The sequence below is a fragment of the Colletotrichum chrysophilum genome (assembly GCF_026319265.1).
Source record: "Colletotrichum chrysophilum strain AFK26 chromosome Unknown scaffold_43, whole genome shotgun sequence".
Lineage (NCBI taxonomy): Eukaryota > Fungi > Ascomycota > Sordariomycetes > Glomerellales > Glomerellaceae > Colletotrichum > Colletotrichum chrysophilum.
In genome coordinates this window covers 81,996-107,539 of record NW_026517330.1, presented here as the reverse complement: position 1 = coordinate 107,539, position 25,544 = coordinate 81,996, and the positions used below count along the sequence as shown (strand labels likewise).

The 25,544-nt window shown below is 55.4% G+C and overlaps 3 protein-coding genes across 3 annotated transcripts; 1 reads left to right on the top strand and 2 right to left on the bottom strand.

Moving 5' to 3' along the window:
- Positions 1-10,990: 10,990 nt before the first annotated feature.
- COL26b_006028 (uncharacterized protein) lies at positions 10,991-12,541 on the bottom strand (the record flags this gene model as incomplete). The annotated part of the gene is made up of 3 exons (XM_053178856.1): positions 10,991-11,812; positions 11,868-12,134; positions 12,188-12,541. 3 exons carry the CDS (start codon positions 12,539-12,541, stop codon positions 10,991-10,993), a joined length of 1,443 nt encoding a protein of 480 aa, XP_053037163.1.
- Positions 12,542-13,985: 1,444 nt separating this feature from the next.
- COL26b_006027 (uncharacterized protein) lies at positions 13,986-23,708 on the top strand (the record flags this gene model as incomplete). The annotated part of the gene is made up of 2 exons (XM_053178855.1): positions 13,986-20,506; positions 20,555-23,708. 2 exons carry the CDS (start codon positions 13,986-13,988, stop codon positions 23,706-23,708), a joined length of 9,675 nt encoding a protein of 3,224 aa, XP_053037162.1.
- A 391-nt stretch (positions 23,709-24,099) lies between these two features.
- COL26b_006026 (uncharacterized protein) lies at positions 24,100-25,311 on the bottom strand (the record flags this gene model as incomplete). Its single annotated transcript, XM_053178854.1, has 1 exon — positions 24,100-25,311. The coding sequence occupies one exon, from the start codon at positions 25,309-25,311 to the stop codon at positions 24,100-24,102; it is 1,212 nt and encodes a 403-aa protein (XP_053037161.1).
- Between the last annotated feature and the right edge of the window lie 233 nt (positions 25,312-25,544).

The window sequence follows — 25,544 nt, the reverse complement described above, 5'->3', positions numbered from 1 at the left end:
TTAATATGGACGGGCAGGAGAGAGGGATTATGGGATTTCCCTTCCCAGGTTGTGGAAGGTGTGGACGGTGGATGGTGGATGCAGGGTACTTGACAAGGCAGGCGACACCCTCAGGCGGCAGGCACAAGGCAGAAAAGGACCTCCCTCAGGCCTCACTCCTCAGGGCCTGCACCTTCCCCGTATTATTTTCAGGTCGCACACACAGAAAGCGCACCTCAGGACCGAGGAAGTACCCAAGTACCTCCGTACCTCCCTCACTCGCGTGGCGGGAAGGTGTGAGTGTGCGAGTGTCGGGTGGGAAAGTGGAAAGTGCGCCAGGAGGGAAGGAGCGAGGGACGGACGAAGGGGGGGAGCAGCAGGGGGGGAAGGGGCAGGGGAGCAGGGGGGAAGGAGGTACAGGGGGTACGATTAAGGGTGGGAAGGAGCAAGGGGGTGTCGGTCTGTGCAAATTCAAAATGGTGAAGGTGGAGCCCGCCAGTTTTCGGCCACCTTACGGATGGATACCTCAAACCGTCATGAGCCACAAAACGGAGCGACGGAAACGGAGACGGAGCCAGTCCAGTCCACTCCAGTCCAGCGAGGCGTGCACTACGTTTGGTGCTTCCACAGCGGCACCTCTCTCTACTGACTGCCGTAATGTAATGGTGACAGCTATCAATCACTTTGCACTAATAGATCGAACATCTTCAACGCAAGGCAAACACCACACAGAATCACATCCTGCACATATACACATACCAGCCCGACGCAAAGGGACTGTGCAGGCTGACTATCAGACAATATCTCAATCTCGGTGACTGGATGACTACAACCACTTGCCGGCCACGGTCTGCTGTGCTCTCAGCTGTCTCAGAGCACCGTCAGAACACGCCGTGAGAGGTCCTGTCAGAATGGCGGAGACAGGGGTCCAAGAGGCTGACTGCGGTGCGTGAGATGCACACCTGGCACTGCAGAATTGCCCGTATTGGCGGATATTGCCTCGATACCGCTGCTGCTGATGCTGCCTGTCGACCTGTCGCACCTCAGCCATGGGAAGAGTCATCGACAATCTGTCAGGCTGGCTGGCTGGCTGGCCTCCAGATGCGGGGGTTTCCGGAACGGGATAGGTACTTGAGCGGTACACCCGTCTTCGGTCGTGGTGATGATGGCCTCCGCCGGCGTAAGGCTTCGGTCAAGGCCTGACGAGATGATGTGGCTGTGGCTCGCCCAACCGCCTTGCCGGATGGGAGAGCCATCGAAAAACAGACTGCCGACGTGGACGACAGGAAGCGGGAAGACGAAGCGAACCGGCCGAGCCTAACTGGATTACAGATTGCAGACCACGCGGATTGATACTGCCGTAAGGCTCGCCCGCCAGTCTGGACTCCGTGGCTGAGGCCTGGATCGTGGCCGGCACCGAAGCGGTTGGGGGGTTTTTACTGCCGCAATTCTTTTCGGCGGCTGGCTGTCCGGCAGCTGAATGAGCGATATTTCAGATGCCATCTGTCAGAGTGGTATCGGGATAGGGATTGGTAGATGCAGGGGAGCAATAAGTGACACTGGTTGTGTAAGACGAGAGCGATATATCGGCGTACACAGCAGAGGATACCCAGCACATGGAAGGCGGTCTCAATAATAATAACAACAATAAAAAGCCATTAGATGAAACGGGCGAATACGAATCTACATATTGTCTATTCGTGTTTGCTGATGTTTGTTTTTCTCGCGATGTCCGGCTCTGTATGTTTCTGGTGTTTTCTTGCTTTTGCGACGGCTGGCTGCGTGCTGCGTTTCAGAGGGGCAAACCTGCACTAGGCACCACACAGTCGGGATGCCTCAAATCACGAATATCAGCTTAAAGGTGTAGTGAGAGCTCTTCTTCAACCCTAACGGTTCTATGACGGATCAACAGCTATACAGATTGTACAAGACTGAGGACGCTGCGGATAAGGAATACACCAAGATGACGGGGAGGCGAAATGCTCAAGACGGCCCTTGACGACGATGTTGCGTAAACGGCGCAACAGCGTACACTACGGATCCACGATAAAGGTACAAGATAAGGTAAGATAAGGTATCCACGGAGGGACGCCGAGGATTACAGCGATGATACTGACCAGAAACGAGAGGCCAAGGCAGGGCGGGCGGCGAGTAATGACGCGGGCACTCTGGTGCATCGACGAGTGACTGAGGGGGTCCAGCACCTCAGTCACTGTCACCGTCTGTCACTGTCGCCGCTGTCAGTGTCACTGCCGCACTGCAACGCCGCCAGGGCACCAGGGCACCAGGGGGTAAAGTCGGATGTGGATGTACTCCGGTCTCCTGCGACGGACGATTTGCGGGCGGCAGCTGTCTCCTCCACGCTCTACGGGCACCACGCACCTCGGCCGACGGCACTGGACTGAACTGCCCCAGGTTTTCCTCGCCCTGGACACTGTTTCCAGCGTAGCTCGGAGGGGCTCCCTCCAGGGCTCAGGCGGGATTCAGGCTTGTCTTGTCACTGCCCGCGGCCTGTGCCAGGCTTGTTCGAGCTTGGAGGGGGCCGCCCCGTTATCCTTAACCTTACCTGGGCATCCGTACACGGGCAGAGAGCAAGCCTCCAGATTCCAGGGCCGCCAACCAGAAGTCAGATCAGCCAGCATCAGCCAAGGGCCCTGGGCTAAGGAGGCGGCGCAGAGGCAGTGGCCGAAGGGACCACTGGGACCTGGCCGATCAACCTCGCGAGGGAGCTGTCGTGCCGAGCTTGTTGCTCAGCCGTTTCCATTGTCCCCGTTGCAATCCGCGTCGGCCCTGACGGTCCTAGGTAATGAGCGATCGAGAGGCTGTGAGGCTTCAGGAGGGCGGCGGCGGCGGCGGCGGCGCCTCGGACGGGTTGTCGGGCTGGAGGCCTTCCGTTGAAGTGTTTCTATGATGGTTGGATGGCCAAGAGCCAGTGGCCAACAAATGGAAGTGGAAAAGGCACACTGAGGTGAACTGCTCGCCGACTGGACGGAATACGGAACGGGCGAAACGGGACGGAGCGGTACTTGGTACGGTGCATGCGATACGGATACGGGACGTCTACCAAACACCACCGTCCAATGAACGGACAAGGAGTCCCCTAATTGCAGGGCTGCACCACGCGTCCCCAGTTAAAGATGGAGACGCTGGTGGGGCTCTCCGCGCACGGCTCACGCTCCGTCTCACCTCTTCCACTGAGAAAGCCGCTCACTGTCACTTCACTGTCACTGTCGCGGCTTGTCACTGAGGCGGGTGTCATTCAATCATGGAACGTGTTTTATCTCCGTCTATCGCCCGCCATTATGGATCCCGCTGAATTTTTTTGAATTTTTTTTTGCGCCAGTTCTCCAGTCGAGTGGCATCCATCAGAGTCAATCGTAGGCCGTATTTCTTTTTCCTGCTCGCAAATCTCACACCTGCAGCTCGGTATCGCCCATACGGACGGATACCGCGTCCTCACCTGTTGAGTCTCTGAGTCTTGATATCAAATGGTGTCCATGTATATTCCGTAGCTTGCCCGCCGATCATCCAAAAGAACCACTGGGATTCCAAACCCGCAGTCTTGGCTTCTCTTGTCCTTCACCACACCCTCACTCGCCCTCATCACTTGAGCCTCCAGTACCTGACACCGCGCTGACTCGGGAAACTGATGTGCAAAGCGGTGTGTTGCCTCTTGCTTCTCTGGGCGGAACATGACCGACATCGCCGTCTCACTCATGACACGGCGAAGAAACATTCAAGCCCATCCATCCCTCACCAGTAACCACCAGCACGGCACGACACGATACCTCACACAACGTTGCTGCTGAAAACCTTGACCCTTCATCTTACGTAGTCCCGTCCCCTCCGACATGAAGCACTTGCGCGGTCGTCTCCAACACGGAGCACACGACACACAGTGGCCACAGGTCCTTTCTCATCTCATCCCTCAGCCTTGGCTCCCGTTTTCTAGGCAGGCACTTGCCCCTGGCTCTGTGGGCAGCACCCGTCGTCCGTGTCGTTTCTTGCTCCTGATCCTTGGCGGGCAGTGCAAGAAAGGGTCATTCCCTGCACCGAGCAACACGGCAGCGGATACGATCCGTATCGGCGGCCCTGGGCCTGAATATTGCAAAATTGAATATGGAGAACATCTCGGATGACGACCAACTGCGCTTTTCCTGTGTGCCCATAACCCATAACCTACGGCTGGAGATGCGGACCCGATGTCAAACCAGTTCCACCCCCGGAGACCGATAGTATCCGTAAACGCCAAAAACAGAACACAAATCTGCCGATACCCGTCGATTGTCATCTCGCATCTTTGCGCGCCATCCGGGGCAAGAAGCGCACCGCTGTACGACATCAAAGTGGACAATGTAATTTCAAGCCAGCCCATCGCCAATAATATCTCGCCTGCACCCTCCTCCTCCTCCCCCATGTTTCCGACGCGGCGCGCGCGTCCTCGATAGATCGCCCGCGCATCTCGCGCAGGTGTCTCTCTCTGGCAGCGGCAGCGCGCGTCTTGCCGGCTGAAAAAGCCACCAACAGCTTGTCGTGTCTCTCCATCTTTCTTTAGTCTGCGCTGCCCCCCCGGCTCCGTTTTGGCCTCGGCGCCATCACCCCTCATCTCAATATCAAATCATCAAAGCGCACGCCGTACGTGCCTAGCTTATTTTCCTCCCGCGATTGCGATAACCAGAAACATGGCATTCCTGTTCGGGCAGCCGGGGCCAACACTGGCAATATCCACCAGTCGCACGAATCTACCCTAATGATACCTGATAGTCTGGCGGCCGCATCTCGCCATCTCACCATCTCACCATCTCACCATCCCGCCATCTCATTCTGCACCTAGGTCAAAGAAGACCGAGTCGGACCATCTCGTGGTGTCAGGTATCAGGCTCTTGGTGCTTCGAGTCCGAGACGGACGGCGCTCTTTCAACCGTTGGCGCGTACCTAAATCTTCATTGTTGCCCGTCTCGTACCGGGCGCTACTGCAGATGGTGCGAAACGTATCCCGCGCTGGTGAGGCCCCTGACTCTTTTATTTGCCCATGTTATGCCATATCGAAGTCTTTAAGCAATACGGAGGCCTTCCATTGGAGGCGTTACTGGTCTGCCTGGCTGCCGTGCCGTACGAGTCGGCCGGGGCTCAGTTTTTAGCTTAGCTGAGCCTCGCATACTTCTTCTCTGCAGAAACCATCTACAGACTATCTGATTTTGTACATCTGGTTCCTGTCACTCGCGTGTAACCCACCCTCCATCGCGAGTCCGATGCAGAGGCAGGGCCGGATGGCGCCTGGGCGCTCGGGTAGCGATGACTCCTGTTGTTCGCAGAAGGATTTAGACTTCACATCCCTCGTCTTCGCGTTGGGCCGGGTTGAAGCCCACGGGGGGATGAAGCCCGTGGTACGACAATGTACGAGACGAGCCTGTAAGTGTAAGCCGTGCCCCGAAATAAATCGCATCACGGCTGCCATCCTGGCGCAACTTTTCGCAACCTACCTAGTAACCTTTGCCCACGTTTTCCACGTCGACGTTGCTGTTGTTGACAGAGGAAGGCCACGTTATGTTGGGGGTTAAAGTTGGATACATCACAGCATCTCCCGATCAAAGTCACCCATTATTCCATGCCAAGTTGACTCCGTTAGATGTTGAATGTAACCACCACCACCACCCCTCACCATATGTTCCCCCATCCCGCGGAAAATGTCACAATCAGATGTCCATGTTCGCCCACCACCACACAACCTTTCCGATGCTGCCCCTCCTGCCCGAATAGGTCACCAGGCGGACATCGCGACAAAAGGCACGGCCGCGCTGCCCGCTCACCTGGCCTCGTCGTTGCGAGAAACGGACCGACGGGCCCCCTCCTCCATCCTCGTGACATTGTGCCTCGATCCCGAAAAGTCACCCGCGTTCTCCCATCCCCGTTGCCCAACCACATACCCGCAGCAGCCGCATCCCCTGCCGGAGCCAAGATGAAGATGCCGGTGCGACGGATGCTGGCGGGCCTGTTGGTTCGACCACGTTGAGGAGGGGGCCTCGGCCGCCAAACACCGGCCCGTTGTCGTTCAAGCCAGTCGCCGGGCCAGGACGCGTCGATCGTTTCCCCCCCTCCAGACCAACAAACTGTTACACACAATGGAACAAGGCTCTCTCTCATTCGCGATTCTTGAAAAGTTCACATGCTTCTTCTTGTGGCTGATGCTTACCTGAGATGGACGTTCATGACCTACACGCGGCACATCATCCTCGACTTCCAGATTCCCAGAACGGATAGCTTGAGGGAGTATGTGCTCTGGTTACAGTGGGCTCTGTGCATCAGGGTCGTCTGTGGCCGGGCGATCGCTGCATTCCCCGCGTTCTGGAGGGGTGCCTTGTGCCGACGGAAGGGGGGTAACACCGCTGCTCCTCTAACTTTACCATGGGACAAGCGCGCCGCGGGATGGATTTCGCGCAAGGCTCCAGGAGGACGATAACCCGTAGAGACTGTAATGGAGGGGGGCGTGCTCGGTGTGGTTCGGCGCCATTTCACCGCCTGGGGGTCTCGTCCACTCCGGCCAGCGTCCGTCAAGTATCTGCGAGGTACGCAGGTGAAATGGCGGAGGGAAGGGAGATGGGGGGGGGGACTAAACCGTTCATCGCTCTTAGTTGGTCTCCGTTTCTGACACCCCCCAAACCAGCCGAACCGTATTTCGGACCAATCTTTTGACAGCACGACGAAGAGTCTAAAAAGAGCGAGCAACTGAACTGACTCTTGACGGTGGGCAAGACACGTACATGATCGTCTCAAGTTCGCCATCTTTCCCACGCGAGCGACGACGTTTAGTGGGTGAGTGGCAGCAGCTCGAGCACACACAAAAAAGAACGTGTATGCGCTGAGCCGACTCGGGCATTACCGAGAATACGCAGCTGCCGACTCATTCAACCACATTGCACCATCCCGTATGAAACGGCCTGAATCAGTCCCCGCCGGATCTTCAACAAAGCATTCAAGCGCAACGACCGCAAGGCCAAGGCACGGCGCCCTCCTTGGACTGTGTGTCCTCTTGTCTTTCGGCTTGACTCCGTTGCGTTCGTCATCTCAAGATTTTTCTTTCTGGTGCTTTTCCGCTGCGGCTCGGTACAGAGCCTGTAACAAGGGAAAAGCTTCGCACAGGTACGGCGGTTGATTGTTCTTCATCAGGGAGTCATGGACTCGTCGGAATGTTCAAGATTTCGAGTCATCGAATCATTCCAAAGACTTCCTCGGAGTAGCTCCGGGTTTATCTTGGCATTTCATCGACGGCGTTTCTAGAATGGGTGTGATTGAGCCGTTGGGGGGACGGATACTCTCGCGCCCGTTGTCTTTTCCCTCCCTTGGCTTAATCTCTCTTGTTGATGTTAAACCTGTTGACCGTCCAGTCCCCACAAGTGACAGTCCGTTCCGGGTGATGCGCAGGTCATGCTGCCGTCTGCCGGGTCACTCGCGCGGCGCTTCTCCCGTAATGACCAAGGCTGTTTCTGAGCCGTACCGCCTTTTGCGACGGGCCGCGCCTGACGACGCACGCAATTCAGTCGGTGTAGGTCGGGACCACGCCTGGCTAGGGGGCCAAGTTACACTGCAATCGCGGGGAAAGCAGGGTCGCGCATGTCAAAGGATCTCGATTGCGGCTTATCGCTGCGAATCACCTGGTCTGCGAGAGGTGACCAATACTCGGTGAGGGAGCTGGAATCAAGGATTCCTCCTCTTCCCGTGGACGGTCACGAGGACGTGGTGCCTTGCTGGTGCTGGGCTGGCACTGGCTTTGCACGTAAATAGACGGAACTTGTCAACAATATAGTAGGCGATAATATGAGCAAGGCGGGAATAAGACAAGTGCTCAGTGGTCAAGGCTGATCGGTCGCAGTTGTGGCATGTCCGCATGACAGCGCCTTGCCGGCCGGCAGGGCTGTATCAAAGGTACGCGCGTGTGTGATTGTGACCTTGCTCCCTGCCCGACTCACCTAAAGGTTATCTGATACAGCATTACGGATGACAAGCTGCACCAGAAACATTTGTTGGGCACATTTGTTTTATGCAAGCGCTCCCGCACCGCCGTCCGTAATCTAATCTTCGAACAGGTTGCGGCGAGATATTCTCCTGTTCAGCGGCATTCCTCGCGTCGGCTGCGGCGACTACTGGCGATCTTACACGCTTGTAGGGGATGAAAACTCTCCGCGGAGTACAAGATCTACAGAGGCAGAGAGGGGGTCTGAGGGGGTGCGTCGAAAGAAACATCCAAGGCCCCAAAGCTGCTGGAAACTGAAAACCCCCGAGAAGAAACCCTGCCGGTCTGGTTGGCTGGCCGCCGCGCAGTACTTTCGTCTCTCCTCATCAGTCAAGCCGTGTATATCACTACGTAACTAGGTAATCGGGGCGTGAAGGGACATGAACGGTAGCGTGCCACATTGCAAGGCACAAGATGCAAGGCGGAGCCGCTCCGTCGAGCGAATGAGAGGGGCATCTGGCGCCGTCTTTCGCTCCGTCGCGAGTCGGCCTCACGGATGGCGATGCGACGCGGCGAATGTTGAACGGAGCCTGCGGAGCTTGCAGATGGCCCTACGGGGCGGCGTATTATCTGTTCAGGGGATCACGCCAAAGACTAAAGTACCATTACGGAGTCCTTTTGCAAGATGCTAGATCAACAGCTTGTCAAAACGGTTCCAGGGACAGTTCGGGACAGCTATTCTGCCACGGAAAGGATTAAATCAACTTCTTTTGCCTTGTCAGAGACGCGGCGCAAGACCCGGCTTGGTGGCCATGACGTCAGTGTGTCGGGTACGCGGTGATGCGCCCCTCCCGCCGCAGACCGCAGATGGATCCCCCTGTGTGCGCCCCCGTCGCCGCGGGCCGGGCAGCTCAAGAACACGGCTAAGGTAGGTGACGGCATGGTTTGGTTTGTGGTTCCCGCTTCGGAGGCGACGTTTTCAGGGTTTCTTGGTGAGGGCTTGTAGAACTACGAAGTGTGTGATGACATCAGTGTTATACGCAGTAGAAGTCGCGCACCGGGATCATGAATCTGCAGCTGGGATTTTGTGAGAGGAGCATTTTCCCCCTCTTACCGTGTTTTCCGTTTCGTGGGGAACTGGCGGGCGGGCGCGTCAGTTGAATGCAGCGGGTTGCGAGGAACCCGGATTTCTGGTAGAGTTTAACGGGAACGGGGGGCGAGTTTATTTGGCAATGACATGATGGTTGAGTAGACTAATCGTAATTCGCAGGGCAAAAGTGTACCCGGCGCTTATGTTGCGTTCCTGACGTGATTTACAGTGTTGGGCTGGACATTGTGTGCCACATGGCTTTGAGGGTTTGCGGAAGAGTTCCGTCGAGTAATCCCCCCCACGTCATTGGTGCTGATCATGCTACTTTGGCAGCAAAGTCCTGAGAGGAATGCGCTAGAATGGGAGATACGACTCAGCAGTTTGCATGATGAGATTGATGGTGTCGCCTCGCGCGGTGCTACGGTTTACTAGAGGAGGCAACCCCGTCTCGTGATGATTTGGAGGAATTCGACGGCGGTAGGCGGCGCTGGAAGCCTTTCGCTGGTGCTGACGCCGATCGGAGCGCATTCCGGAGAGGGGCACTGGGCTGGGGGGGTAAATTGCATTGCCAGGACGAGGCGACACGATGCTTCGCTGCACTCTAACTAAGACTTTGCCTCGCCATCATGAAAATAGCAGCTGGATCGTGGGGAACGCAACAGGTAGAGTAGGCACGGAAAAAGCTGCGACGAACTCGGACCAGGTGCTCCGTGGCTGGGAGGCAGGCAGCGTTAACGCATTCTTCAGGTTCGTCTGCAGCGCAAGGCAATGGAATACCCGCCGAGGCCGTGCATCGCGCAGTGCTTTGAAATCCCAGAACCTTCTGTGGAATCCGTGCCGAATCTAATCGGCGCAATCGACGAGAGACTGGGGAGGGGATTTTGAGGCAGGATTGCAAAAGAAAAACGGTGCGGTGGAGCCTTTGGACATGCCTTCATTCCTTGGTTTCCCCATGTTCTTAGTGCAACCGGAAAGTTCGGTCGGGGGATATCATGCAGTAATAATGGTCGGCGAGCCTCGGAGCTGGATGGCTTCCCAAGTGGGCCCGACGGACGGATCGGGCGGTTCGGAGGAGTGGAGGGTCGGCGAGCGGAGGAGTGGGGACGTGGATGCACCGGCGGGCTCCGTTTCACCGTCGGAAGGGACGGCAGACGCAGAGTTCACGAAGCCTGCCAGGTCTCCCATCGTCGCCTTCAGCTTCCTCATTCCTTCCACCGTTTCTAGGTTCTCAGGATCAGGATAGCACCGTTTGCTGAGTTGTCCTCCCAATGCGCTGGCCGCCTCGCAGAGTCGGATGTCCGGTGCTCGGACGCGCTCCTGCCAGCCGGAGGCCTGTCACTGTTTCGACGTGTCCAACATCAGCCGCGCGTCGGCTGCAGAGTCCGGGGTAAAGATTGAAATGGCAGGCTGGGGAGATGTTGAGGAGAGCCAGTGCGTCGGGGTCTCCGAGTGCTGGTTTCGGTTGATGGGCTTTTGTTGAAACTTGCTCAGATTACGTGGTTGTTGACGAAGGGGTTTGGCTTCAACTCGCCAGTTTTGGAGCATCAACTAACAGACGATTCATATATGCAACTTCTTGAGCCTCAAGGTCCTGGCGATGAAAGCCTACGCCATCTGGTCAGTTGGCCATACCCTACGTCGCAGGTACTCGTCTGCCAGGTTTAAGGGCATCGCGAGGGCATAGGTTTGATGGGACGCCTTCCTGACTTTACCCAAACCACGTAGGTAGGGCATCCTCTAAGACGGTCTGACATCAACTCAACCATGGTGATGGGCCATTTGGGTTGGAGTGTATCAGACAGCAGAAGCATACGCAATTGGGAAAACAACGATAACATGATAAATGGCTTGCTATTAGCTCATATGATCGTGATCTTGACGCCGGACCCAATCGGTGAAAATGACTTGCTGAAATGTCGCTCGGTACATGCTGACAAAGGGAATAACCTCCCTGCTACTACGCGGGAGCCTTACTCCTTCTTCTCCTTCTTGCCCTCCTTGTCGTCCTTCTTCTCATCCTTGGCCTTCTTGTCATCCTTGTCCTTCTTCTCGCCCTTGGCCTCGTCCTTCTTGTCTTCCTTCTCAGTATCCTTCTTCTCATCCTTGCTGTCATCCTCTTCGCCACTAGACTTCTCTTCTTTGCCCTTGGACTTCTCCTTCTTCTCATCCTTGCCTTCGTCGCTCTTCTCGTCCTCGGAGCCATCCTTGGACTCATCCTTGGACTCCGACTCAGAGTTTGACTCATCCTCTTCAGAGTCGTCCTTGTTTTCATCCGAGTCATCCTTCTTCTCAGCGCCCTTTTCCTCCTTCTTGCTCTTGCCGCCCTTCTTAGCCTTCTTCTCTTCAGCCTTCTGCTTCTTCTCCTCTTCCTTCTTCTTCTTCTCCTCCTCCTCCTTCTCCTTCTTGATCCTCTCACGCTCCTCCTCCTCCAACTTGTCCCAATCGCGGGTCTTGTCGGTCTTGGCCCAGTGTTTGCTCTCGGCAAGTTCTTGACCAATGTGAGGCTGAGCGTTTCCAATCTTGGTGCGGCCAACCAAGCTGATGAAGATAGAGACACCAACTATGGCAGTCAAGATGAAGCGGTATGTTCCGTACCACTGCGGGGTCCAGCCCCTGTTCTTCGCACGAGTGTCTGCGAGATAGAGGAAGGTGAATGCACCGAATTGGGCAGTTAGGGCATATTCGATCGGCATGAGGAGAGTCGGCCAGGCGAGCATGGGAGCGAGAACACCCATGCCGTAGCGGAACTTTGTACGAGTCGCCGAAGGGGTCTTTTCGGAGTATTCCATTCCCTGCAACTTGGTTAATCTTTCTGCTCCAATATTGGGGTGGTGCGCTTGGGCTTACCCAGTGAACAGCGCCGAGAAAGGAGATGATGATGGCTCCGTAGCCAAGTTGAATGGGCTCAAGCAAGCTGAGCCAGTACTGCGCAGACTCCTGGTTCATGTAGATGTTGTTTGCAAAGGTCGAAGACGACGGCCACTCAAGATTGATATCCCAGCTGAGATACATGGTGCTCAACGAAGTTGCCAGGTAGGGTAGGGTGCCGGCCAGACCAAGAGCGTACGGTTCCCTGGGAACTTCGCTCAAGTTGAAAGTGTCTTTGACGATGTTCTGAAAGACCTTTGTCAGTGGTCGAAACTAATGGATCGCGGATGTAGACGTACCAATTCCTCTTTCAATCCCTTTTGGAGATCCTGGTCGCGCTCGGGATTGGCAGGCGCAGGCTCAAAGACATGGCGCGTTGAGGACTCGGTCGAGACGTGCTCCGGATCCGATTCGAGCTTCTTCTTTGCGATCTCTGCCTCGGCTTTCTTGTCGATCTTGTCATACGGAGAGTTTGTGTAGCGGGCAACAAGTGACAGCGGGGAGAGCCGGGGTTGGAGAGCCACCGAAGGCCTCCTGGAGCTTTGAAGAGCAGAGGGCGAGGCTCTCGTGGAGAAGGAGGCGGGAGAAGCTGCTGAAGGAGCCGCCGCTGAGCGCGGGGCCAGACGCAAAAGCTGTCGCGAGGAGCGAAGCATCGTGAAGGTGTTCGGTTCTTTCAGGAGCGCTAGGAGAGGAAAGTGAGAGTCTTGGAAGGTCGAACACGTTGATCGTGTACCCGGATGTCTGTCAATTGGGCAATTGCTTCTCACAGCAGATAAAAAACGTGTGTTCAGTCGCTGGTGCAGGTTTTGGGGAAATGACGAGCCAAGCAGTGAAGAAGGAATTTATTTGAGTGTCTCGTCTCTAGACCAAGGCCCGGCAGGGTAGCTGCCGATTGCTTCACATTGATGTAAGGCAAGTCCCGCCCATCGGATAACTAGCACGGCAGAAGCAGGGCAGCAACAGCAGCTTTCCCCTCTGCTTTTCGATCCAGGCCGATCTAATTAGTCCAGCCATCCAGCCATCCAGCCAGGCCTGGGCCAGCCTATTCGGTATCACAGGGCAGCGGGAACACAGCTGCTACTGCTCCTGCTGCTGCGAGGGAGGGGAGGTGCGCACCTGGCTGGGAGCTCTGGCTTCGCGCTGGTCGTGGTGACGTAATGTGGAGACCTTGCCCATGTCCACGCCCGGGCCAGAGGCTCCGCATTGGACGAACAGCTGCTGGGGTGGGTGTGACGTTATCAAAGGATGGCCCAAGCTTCTCCAGTCTGCTACCTGGTGGGAATGTTTCGCTGCCGCTGCTCGCCATAGAGTTGTGGGTAAAATCATCGAAAAATCTCACAAGTAAATATGAGTGTTGGATTATACGATGGCGTCTTTGGTCGATTTTGGAAAATTGTTCGAGGAAGTTGTGAGGCCTACTTGCAGCCGCCTCATGTGCCACTTCCCAGCCCACGAGAGGACGTGCCCTTCGGCGCTAACTGCATCTAGTAAGGCTGCAGTAGACCTACCCCGCCGTGGCTCAACGCTTCGAGCGCCACAGTCTGGGCCAAGCTGGCGGCCTGTTTTTGGCACTGCACTGCGGGGGAGAATCGAGAATCAGGCAGCGTCATCATGCACAAACACCCAGCTCGACACCAAACCCCAACCCTGTCGCTCGTTGCCTTCCCGCCCCAACATCGCACGCAACACACCTGCCGACAGATCTGTCCTTGTCGAGGTCGACGTTATACAGTTCCTCGACTTGGCAACTTTCGCTTAGTTGTCATCCCACCTCCGGAGACACGGCGAGCGGCACACGGCAGCACGCCCCATCGACGAGCCACCATCGATATTACCTGTTCCTGGGAGAAAAAAAAAAGATACCCAACCCAATATTATCACGACTACGACCTGATTCACGACCCCCGTCCCCCATATCCCGAGTCCGACTATCCTTTCATGCCCGCAGAGCCCCTCCGGACCTGACCCCGCCTGCCCCGATCGAGCTCTACGGCCCTCCGACGCTCTCCCTCCCTGTCCATGCCTCCAACGGCCGCACCACGATAGATACCCAACACTGAGTTTCCCTCGCCAGGGTAACGGCGCCATATATACACCATGTTGGAGGGACTCGTTGCCGGCCTGCTCAACAGGTTTCTGGGCATGTACGTCAAGAACTTCGACCCAGCACAGCTCAAGGTCGGTATCTGGTCTGGCGATGTCAAGCTCAGGAACCTCGAGCTGCGGAGGGAGGCCCTCGACCAGCTGAAGCTTCCCATCAATGTCATGGAAGGCCACCTCGGCGAGTTGACCCTCATCATCCCGTGGTCCAATCTCCGTGGAGCCCCCGTCAAGGTCTTTATCGAAGATGTCTTCCTGCTTGCCTCTCCAAGGGAGGAAGCTGCCTATGACGAGGACGAGGAGGAGCGCAGAAAACAGAGAATCAAGATGGAGAAGCTCGACTCGGCCGAACTCCTCAAAGAGAGATCACAAGAAGGCATGAGCCAAGAGGAGCAGCAAAAGAGCCAGAGCTTCACGCAGAGCCTGGTCACCAAGATCGTCGACAACCTGCAAGTCACGGTCAAGAACATCCACATCAGATACGAAGACTCCATCTCCGCACCTGGCCACCCCTTTGCTCTTGGTGTCACGCTGGAGGAGTTCAGCGCGATCAGTACCAACGGCGAGTGGAAACCAACTTTCATCCAAGATTCCACCAAGAGCACCCACAAGCTCGCCACCCTCGGCGCCCTTGCTGTCTACTGGAACACAGACACAGAGCTGCTTGGCCCGGGACGAGAGATCACCACCGACGACGACGAGCCCATGCCCCACGACGAGATGGTTAGCAAGTTTAAGAGCTTGATTGGGTCGACAGAGGATACGAAGCTCAACCACCAATTCATCCTACGTCCTGTCAACGGAAAGGCTAAGATAGTTCTCGACAAGACGGGTGACATTCACGTACCCAAAGCCAAGGCAAGCTTGCTGTTCGAGGAGATCGGCCTGGTCATCGATGACGACCAATACCGCGATGGCCTGATGATGGTGGACCTCTTCCATTACTTCATCCGACACCAGGAATACAAGAAGTTCCAGCCAAAGGGCGTCACACCAAAGGAGGATCCCAGAGCATGGCTCAAGTTCGCCGGAGATGCGGTGCTCAGCAAGATTCACGAGAAGAACCGCAGGTGGTCATGGGACTACTTCCGCGAACGGCGTGACGATCGCAAGCGCTACATTGAGCTGTTCAAGAAGAGGAAACAGCAGCAACAGCTGTCCTCGCAAGAAGGCGACGACATTAACAAATTGGAGTGGAAGCTCGACTACGAAGACTTGCGGTTCTGGCGATCCCTGGCACGAAACCAACTCAAAAAGGAGAACGCTGAAGCCCTGAAAAACCAGCCCCCTAAGCAACAACAACAAGGCTGGGTGTCCTGGGTCTGGGGTGGCGGCGCGAAGCAACCGGAACCTCAGAACGACGACGAGAACACGCAGATCACAGAGGAGCAACGCAAGGAGCTTTACGACGCTATCGATTGGGACGAGAAGACAGCTATCGCCGAATCCGTTGACGTACCTCGAGACACCGTCAAGATGCAGGTTGAGGCATGGCTGAGCACAGGAAGCTTCACTCTCAAGAAAAGCCACAATGGCAAGAGAAGCGACCTCCTTAGTCTTCACTTCGACGTGTTCAAGGCCAAGGTCTTACAGCGCCCCGACTCTTTCCTTGCCGACGTCAGCCTGGGTGGCCTCCGTGTCAACGATGGCACCACTCCCGACTCCCTCTTCCCCGAGATTGTTCGCGTCAAGGATGCACCTGAAGTCCACGAGCACAAACAGCTGACCATTGAAGAGTTGGAGGATAACGAGGATGAACCCTTCTTCCACTTCGAGGTTGAACAGAACCCTATCGATAAGGAGGGCGACATAGCACTGTCCGGCTCTCTCAAACCTTTGGAGATTGTGTGGAACCCGAACTTCGTGGTTGGCGTTGCCGACTTCTTCAGACCTCCAGAGAGGCACATGGAGTCCATCACCGCCCTCATGGAGACCGCCGGTGCCACGGTAGAAACCTTCAGGGAGCAGACACGGGCTGGTCTTGAGTTCGCCCTCGAGGAACACAAGACCATCAACGCCCAGCTCGACCTTCAGGCCCCTCTCATTATCGTACCAGTCAGCATTAACGTCAAGGAGTCCACCTGTCTGATTCTGGATGCCGGTCACATCAGCGTCAACAGCGAACTGGTTGATCAAAACACCATGAAGCAGATCCAATCCAAACAGCGACAATCATACACGGACGAAGACTTCAAGCGGTTGGAGTCCGTCATGTACGACAAATTCTTGGTCAAGCTCTCCTCCACTCAGGTACTGATAGGACCATCCATCGAGGTTACAAAGGCTCAGCTAGCCGAGAAAGATGACACACAACATCTCCATGTGGTGGAGCGCATCAATGTGGACTTTGTGGTTGAAACTTCTATCCTCCCCAAGGCTCCAAACTTGACCAAGCTCAAGGTGTCCGGCCACTTGCCGCTACTGCACGCAACCGTGTCGGATACCAAATACAAGAACTTGATGCGGATCATTGACGTCGCCATCCCCAAGTTCAACCAGGATAACGATCAACCGGAGCAGATCAAAGACTCACAGAGCTCCGCTGTGACGACTAGACCTCGTGGCTTGAGCACCGCATCGACTCGATCTCGCTCTCGTAAAGAGTCTTCCCGCCGCAAATCAGCACAATTCCCCTTCATGCAGCAACAGACTGCGATTGTGATTGACGACGATGACGAAGACAGTGATGAGTTCGAGGATGCCGACGGCGGCCGAGACAATAAGGAACAGCTCAAGCTACAGCAGCGCTCTTTCGAGTTCAAGTTCAAGGTCGATACCCTCAAGGGCTCTCTATACCGTAGTGACCCAGACAAAAAGAAGCCCGACGCGCTACTTGTCGAGCTTGTCGCCGAAAACTTTGATCTTCTGTTCTACCTGCGACCATACGACATGTCAGCTGAAGTGTCTCTTGGGTCGGTCACTATCGATGATTTCGTCGACAATCCCTCGGCGGAGTTCAAGTCGATCGTGTCATCAGGGGATCCTGATGATCACGAGCAGAACCGCAGTCTCGTCAGTGTGAAATTCACAAAGGTTAATCGCCTTTCACCAGAGTTCATGCCAGTGTACGAAGGCGTGGAGACGAACGTCACAGCTGCGATCTCCACCATCAATCTAGTCGTGACTCGGAAAACGCTCTTGACTCTGTTGGACTTCATCTTGGCAACATTCACCGGTAACAACAACGAAGCGGCAACGCCTCAAGAGCAGAAGGCAATCTCCGATTCGGAGGATGACAGCGAGGAAGATGTCGAGATCGCAATCGACAGCCCCCCTGAGGATGCACCTGCAAATTCAGGCTCGATCAGGGTCAAGGTGGACCTTAAGAGTATCCGGCTGATCCTCAACAACGACGGAATTCGCTTGGCTACGTTGTCTTTCAACCACGCGGACGTCGGGGTTTTCCTTTTGGGCAAGACAATGCGGGTGAATGCCAAGCTGGGCAACCTCAATTTGGTCGACGACATTAACCAAGGCGTCTCCGAGGAGTCTAACTTGAGGCAACTCATCTCCATCCAAGGTGACGAGCTGGCTGATGTCAGATACGAGACCTTCGACGCTACCAACAAGAAGGCGTACCCTGGATATGACTCGTCGGTCTATCTTCGGGCTGGATCAGTGAAGCTGAACTTCCTTGAAGAGCCATTCAGGAAGATCATCCAGTTTTTGGTCAAGTTTGGCAAGATGCAAGCCATCTACAATGCTGCTCGTCAAGCCGCCGCAAACCAGGCCAACCAAATCCAACAGAGCACGTCCAGATTCAAGTACGATGTGGTTGTCAAGACTCCAATCGTGGTCTTCCCTCGTGTGGTCAACCACGGCCAGCCCAAGCGTGACGTTGTCACTGCATACTTGGGAGAGATTTATGCACAAAACAAGTTCGCTCCTTTGGATGACTCCGAGAACTCCCAAATAGCAACCAAGATCAACGCTGGTATCCGAAACATCCGCCTCACTTCTGACTTCAACTACCCGGGAGATCTCTCCGAAGAGCTGGAGCTGATTGACAAGGTTGATTTGGGTTTCAACGTCACGTACGCGGAGCATCAAGACGGCACGAAGCGCCCCGAACTGGAAATTGAGGGCAGCATGTCTGATTTCAATCTCAAACTCACACAGTATCAACTCCGCTTCTTGATGGAGATCTCCAAGTCCGTTCCGGCGGCGTTTGCCGGCGATGCCGACGAGCAGAACCAAGAAGCCGAGCGCGAGGTAGACAAAGACACTCTTCAAAGGGCGAAGTCACTGCCAACCGATAAGAGCAAGGGCGATGAGCAGCAACTAGTTGACCTCGGGCCTGAACTTTCACCCAAAGACAAAACATGGACGAAGCTTGACCTGGTCTTCCAAGTCAACACTATTGGTATGGAGCTGATTTTGGCCCCTGACGAAAAGCCAGTCGGCAAGCTTGAAGATGCTAGCCTTTCGCGCTTTTCCCTGGACGTCACCAAAATGAAGACGCGGATGCTTAATGATGGGTCTCTTGAGGGCGAGTTCCTTATCCACTCGTTCACCATCTATGACAGCCGCCCGAGGGACACTAATAAGTTCCGGCGAATCATGACATCGTCCAACAAGGAGGTGCAGCAGCTCATGGCGAGCATCACGATGTCTGGCGGACAGGACAGGAACCTCATCGCCATCGTTACTATCGACAGCCCCCGAATCATCTTCGCCCTCGACTATCTCTTCGCTATCCAGAACTTCGTCATGGTTGGTCTACAGCCCGAGGAACCTTCGATTGTCGACGATGAGTCGTTATTGATCGACACCCCTGACGAGTCCGATGCGGACGCAGACTCGATGCAGGTTACTTGGTCAAAGGCCCGATCGCAGAAGAGCAGCAAGAACGAACAGGAGGAGACCCAAGATGGCGGAGACGAGAAACCCCAGACCACCATGAGCATCGCCTACAGGGTAAACATCGTCGACGCTCAAGTCATCCTGATCGCCAACCCTCTCAGCTCGAGCTCCGAGGCCATCGTTCTTGGCACCAAGCAAGTTTTGTTGTCCCAACAGCATGCTTTGACATTCCAAGTATCCGAGATTGGCATGTTCCTCTGCCGCATGGACCGCTTTGAGGATTCCCGACTTCGGATTATCGATGACTTTTCCGTCCAAATGTCCATGGATAGCTCGAAGCCGAACATCACTAGCATCCATGCTGACATTGAGCCGTTGATTCTTCGTCTGTCTCTCCGAGATATCCTACTCGCTCTCCAGATTGCCAGCAAAGCCACAGAGCTCTCTGACCAGCAACCGAAAGACCCGAAGTTGTCGTCATCGGCCGCAGATGAGAAGGCGAGACAGTTACGCCAAGCTGGTCTTAAGCAGCGAACAGCCAGCGGCAAGGGACCGTCAACCATTGCGAACAAGACCATGATGTCGAAGACACAGACGCAAAAGATTGCAGCATCTCAGGCTAGACTAGCGAACAGTGATCCTCGCGGAACGGCGGTCCAGCAGCCACCCAAGCGGCACGAAGAGCTGTCTGCGACAATTGAAGGAATTCGTGTTGTCCTTATTGGCGACGTTCACGAACTTCCTATCCTCGATCTTGGAATCAAGAACTTCACCGCCACGGCCGAAGACTGGTCTTCGAATCTCAAGGCTGAGACTGCCATCGACTTATACACGAACGTCTACAACTTCTCCAAGTCCGCATGGGAGCCACTTCTTGAACCCTGGCAAGTTGGTATCGGAATGGCCAAGGATGCTCAGTCTGGTCTAATGTCCATTGATGTCGCCTCCAAGAAGGTCTTTGACGTTACTTTGACAACCGCCACCATCGCTTTGGCGTCCAAATCTTTTGCTTTCCTCAGCAAAGACGAGGACGTCCTCGGCAAGCCGCGCGGCGTCGATGCGCCGTATCGAATTAGGAACTACACTGGATTTGATGTGGTGGTGCAGTCAAAGAGCTCGACTACAGACGACAATATGACGGCCCGTCTAGAAGACGGTCAAGAGGTACCATGGAGCTTCGAGCCTTGGGAGAAAATGCGTGAGAATCTCTCATCCGAGAGCAGCACCGGTAGTGTCGGCATCCACCTAGAAGGCAGTGGCTTCGACCCAGTCAAAAACGTCAGGTTGAACCGTGAGGGAGAGGCAATCTACGGTCTCAAACCCAAGACTGACAACATCTTGCATCGTCTCCTGGTTGAAGTTACCCTTGGCAAGGACAACGTCAAGTATGTCACCCTTCGATCACCTCTTGTCGTGGAGAACGAGACCCAAATTCCCGTTGAATTGGGTGTCTACGACGCACAAGAGGGGCATCTCCTCAAGATCGAAAAGATTGCCCCAGGCGAAAGCCGGCCGGCGCCCGTCGGAGCCGCATTCCTCAAGTCCCTCCTTGTGCGTCCCGACTCCGGATTTGGCTATGCTTGGTCGTCGGAGACCCTTTGGTGGCGAGACTTGTTGAAGCGACCTACAAGAACGATGGTCTGCAAGGGCGAAAACGGAGATCCGTTCTACTTCCAACTGAACGCTACATTTGACAGATCCAACCCATTGACCAAGTAAGTTCTCATGACACTCCTTACATCACTGTTCTAATGACCCTACAGGAACTATCCTTACATGCGCATCAAGTTGTCGCCACCAGTGATCCTCGAGAACTTGTTGCCGTACGACTTCAAGTACCGCATCTACGACAAGAACACCAAGAAAGACTGGGCAAACTTCCTTCGCAAGGGTGGCCTTAGTCCGGTACACGTCGTTGAGCTTTCCCATCTTCTTCTTCTCAGCGTCGACATGCAAGACACTGTATTCAAGCCCAGCGACTTTGCCATTATCAACTCTGGGCAGTCGGACGATTTCAAGAAGGAAGACAAGCTTCTCTGCAAGGATTCCGATGGCCTTCAACTCAACCTGAAACTGCACTACCACAAGATTCCCAACAGTGGAGGTGCATTCCGAGTAACGGTCTACAGCCCCTACATCATCCTGAACAAGACTGGCCTGGACATGCAGATTCGCGCGAAGGGGTTCTTGCAAGGAGCTCGACCAGCCGCAGGCCAATCCACGTTGTCCTACAACAGGTCTGAAAGAGACCGCCCCAAGGCAACGCCGTTTATGTTTTCCTTCGGCAACGACGACCATAGGAACCGCACGCTGTTGCAGATTGCCGACTCGGAATGGAGCAAGCCGCAGAGCTTCGACGCTATTGGCAGTACAACCGAGGTGGTGCTACCCTCTCCTTCTCGAAACACTGAAGTACACATCGGAATCACCACTGAGGCGGGTGAGGGCAAGTACAAGATGACCAAGGTTGTCACCCTGGCACCGCGATTCGTCCTGGAGAACAAGCTTGGCGAGGAGATCAATGTCAGAGAGTCTAGCTCATCGGGATTCATGACTCTCAAACCTGGCGCACACCAGCCTCTGCACTTCATGCAGAAGACTGCCGTCAAGCAACTCTCCCTCTGCCATCCCGGGATGAATAACCAGTGGACTTCTCCTTTCAACATCTCTGACATTGGCACGACCCACATCAAGATCGCGAAGGCAGGGCAGAGGCAACGACTGATCCGCGCCGAAATCTTGATGGAGGGAGCCACAGTCTTCTTGCATCTCAGTATGGAGACCAAGAATTGGCCCTACCAGATGAGGAATGAGAGTGACACCGAGTTCACCTTTTACCAAGCGAACCCTAGCCTGGAGGATGATGGCGTTGAGGACAGATCCGGGTGGAGACCCATCAAGTACCGTTTGCCTCCGCGCAGCATCATGCCTTACGCTTGGGATTTCCCTGCCGCCAAGTTCCGCGAGATCATCATCAACGTCAATGGCAAGGAGCGACACGTCAAGCTGGCTGAGATCGGTAATCAGATTCCAATGAAGTTCACCTCTGCGTCTGGGCAGCAGAAGATTATCGACATCAATGTCGCCGCCGACGGTCCGACTCAGACTTTGATCCTGTCCAACTTCCGACAATCCAAGAGTCTTTACAGGCAAAAGTCCAAGTCTGGCGCTCGTACCAGCACCGATGGATTCGAGGTCAAGGATCAGGAGACAACTGCGACATTCCGAGCCCAGCTGAAGCTTTCGGGTATCGGAATCTCACTCATCAATTCGCAACTGAAGGAGCTCGCCTACGTCACCTTCAGAGATGTCTCCCTTCGCTACCATGACGCGCCGCTCACTCAGACGGTCAGCTTCTCAGTGAAGTGGATCCAGATCGACAATCAGCTTTACGGCGGCCTGTTCCCAATGATCCTGTACCCTAGCGTCGTCCCGAAGAGAGCTCAAGAAGTCGACGCGCACCCCTCGATTCACGCCATGGTCACCCGCGTGAAGGATGATTCCTATGGTGTGCTGTACATCAAATACGCCACCGTTTTGATGCAGCAGATGACGATTGAACTGGACGAGGATTTTGTCTATGCTGTTCTTGACTTTTCAAACATTCCTGGAGCTGCATGGTCTGACAGTAATGAGGAGGGCAAGCTCTGCGACGAAGAGCTCGACATTCCGGAGCCGAATCAGCAACAATCTGGCCAGGATATCTACTTCGAGTTACTGAACATCCAGCCCATGCAACTCGACCTCTCCTTCATGCGCACGGAGCGCGTCAACGCCGAGGACAAGACATCATCGCGCAACCCGTTGATGTTCTTCCTCAACGTCATGACGATGGCTATCGGAAACGTCAACGATGCACCCATTCGTCTCAATGCTCTTATGCTTGACAATGTTCGAGTGTCGGTTCCTGCTCTAACCCAGAACATCTCGAATCACTACAGTCAGGAGGTGCTCTACCAAATCCACAAGATTCTAGGCTCTGCCGACTTCCTGGGCAACCCTGTGGGCCTGTTCAACAACATCAGCTCAGGATTGACTGATGTCTTTTACGAGCCCTACCAAGGACTCATCCTGTCGGACAAGCCCGAAGACTTCGGAATCGGCGTTGCCAAGGGTGCTGCATCCCTGGTGAAGAAGTCTGTTTATGGCTTCTCTGACTCCTTTTCCAAGTTCACTGGCAGTCTGTCCAAGGGTCTCGCAGCTGCAACCCTCGACAAGCAATTCCAAGATCGACGCCGCATCACCCGCGCCCGAAACCGCCCCAAGCACGCCCTATACGGTGTCACCACAGGTGCAAACTCCCTTTTCACAAGTGCTGCATCCGGAGTTGGTGGCCTGGTGCGCAAGCCGCTCGAAGGCGCGGAGCAGGAAGGAGCGCTCGGATTCTTCAAGGGTATCGGCAAGGGAGTCGTTGGATTTGCAACCAAGCCCGCTATTGGCGTCTTGGACATGGCCTCGAACGTTTCTGAGGGTATTCGAAACACAACGACCGTCTTTGATGGCTCAGAACTCGACCGTGTTCGCCCTGCGCGTTTCGTGCCGTCTGACGGTATCGTGCGCCCGTACAATGCCCGTGAAGCTCTCGGCCAGTCCTGGCTAAAGCAAGTCGACAACGGAAAGTACTTCAACGAGAACTACATTGCACACCTTGAGCTGCCTCGCGAAGACATGGTGGTCATGGTCACTTACGCCCGGATTCTGCTTATTCGCAGCCGGCGTCTGACATCGGAGTGGGACGTGCCTCTCAAGGACGTTCAGACAATCGCAAAGGAGCGAACGGGCCTGAGCCTGACCCTCAGAGGCGGCACAAATGGTCCATTCATTCCCGTCGGCGACGAGAGCGGGCGTGCCTTCCTGTACAAGATGGTGGCTGTCGCTGTGGAGGAGTTTAACAGGAGGTTCAGAGGATTGGAGTAAATGAGGATTGGCGAGACAAACGCACACGGGCTGTGGTTATGGATGCCAGGCCGCTTCATACCTGTTGTTTCTATCTTTGTTTCCTTTCTTTAGAGGCTCTTCAGGCATAGCCTCGCGATTTCCTAGCGAGCATACCTTATTTGGCGTTTCGGATCCCTTCTCACTCGTATACGTATGAAAACAGAAATACATGGATATTGAATAGGCACATGATATCTGCATGAGTAAGGTGACTTGAAAGTTGTGGGATTATGATTTCCCAATTGTCCCCTACCGAAAGGGACTCGATTTGCCTTCTATGGTCTTTGCAGGTTCTATGGTCTACGTCTGTCTAATGTCGTGTCTCGTGCCTCGTGTCTATGCTGTGCCCGCCTCTATAATTGTGTCTATTCTAAGCCCATCCGATCCTCAGAAGCTTGTAGCCGCTCTCGTCGCCGCGTCCGACCTCCTTGCGCTTCTCAATGATTTCGTTGTACAAGATGGTCAGCTGCTTGCCATCTTCACCGCGCGGGCGGTCACTCGCCGTAAACGCGCCCTCCACCGTGTCGCTGACCCCGTTGAACTTACCGTTCCGGCGAACAGTCACCAGCAGCCAGAAAACCCCGCCCGGCGCGAGCAGCTGCGTCGCGCAATCCCTCAGCCACGTCGCGTGCTCCGGAGCATAGATGACATCCGTCGCAATGAGGATCTCCGCCGGGGTGTCGAGGGGTGCGCGCAGGTCAGGCGCAGACCAATCCAGTGTTGTCGTCTTGATGAGGCTTGCCTCCACCGCCGAAGGAGAGTTGATGGCGACATTGGCCTTGAGATTCTCGAGCACTGCTGGGTGGTAGTCGGTTGCGACGATGGTTGACTCTGGCGCGCCGAGGTGAGGGAGTATGTTCCCGAGCACCAAGCTGACGAGACCCGTGCCGGCGCCGAGTTCGATGATGCGCGGCGACGAGCGGAGGCTGGGTTGAGTGAGGCCGAAGCGAGCCGGATCCGCGCACATCAAGTCCGAGAGCACGATGGATGCACCCCAGCTTTGCAAGCCGACGTCATCAGGGTCGGCGGAGTTCGTGCCTGCAAGCCGGTCGTTGAGGCGCACGGTGACGGGTACGCGGTTCTCTTTCTCGGGAAGCGAAAGCTCAAAGGAAAAGTCGCGCGTGTAGTCCTGGTCCTTCTCATCCTCGGCTTCATCGTCCTCCGCGGGCGCGAAAAAGGACTCAAGGACGCAGGAGGCCTGGTCCAGGGCGAGCTGGCAGGCTTCCTCGGACTCAAAGCAGGAGAGGGTCTCGGCGCGGGCGATGAAGCCGGTCAGCCAGCGCTCGACGAAGCTGCGTTCGAAGGCGTCGACGCGGAGGGCGGCGATGTGGTGGTCTACGCCGTCGACCTCCTCATGGTCGTCGTCGGTCTCGGATACGTAACCGGAGTCGACTGCGGGCGAGGCATGGTGAGGCAATTTGTGATCCGGGTTGAGCTGGAAGGCGACGGAGACGGGCAGTGAGCAGTAGATTGTCGAGAGGGAGTGGAGGGCGGCGGTGATGTCGGACTCGGTGAGGGTGTCGAGTGTCCGCAGGGGTGGGAGGCTGCTCGATGGCGGCGCGGGGTGTGCGGCCGGCCTCATTTATGTAGCCCGTCTCCAGTGCCGTCGCGCTGGTGTTGGCGGTGGTGGTGATGTGGATGGATGGATGATGAGTTGTCGGGAGTGGATAAGATGAGATTCACGAGATGGGAGAAGAAAAAGCCATCACGCGCTAGGTGGACGGTGGTTTAGCTTATTCATTACCTACGCATTATTCGCACCCTTTTGGGCAAGGACACGAGAGATAAGGCCTAGACACGGATGGCGGGACGGGG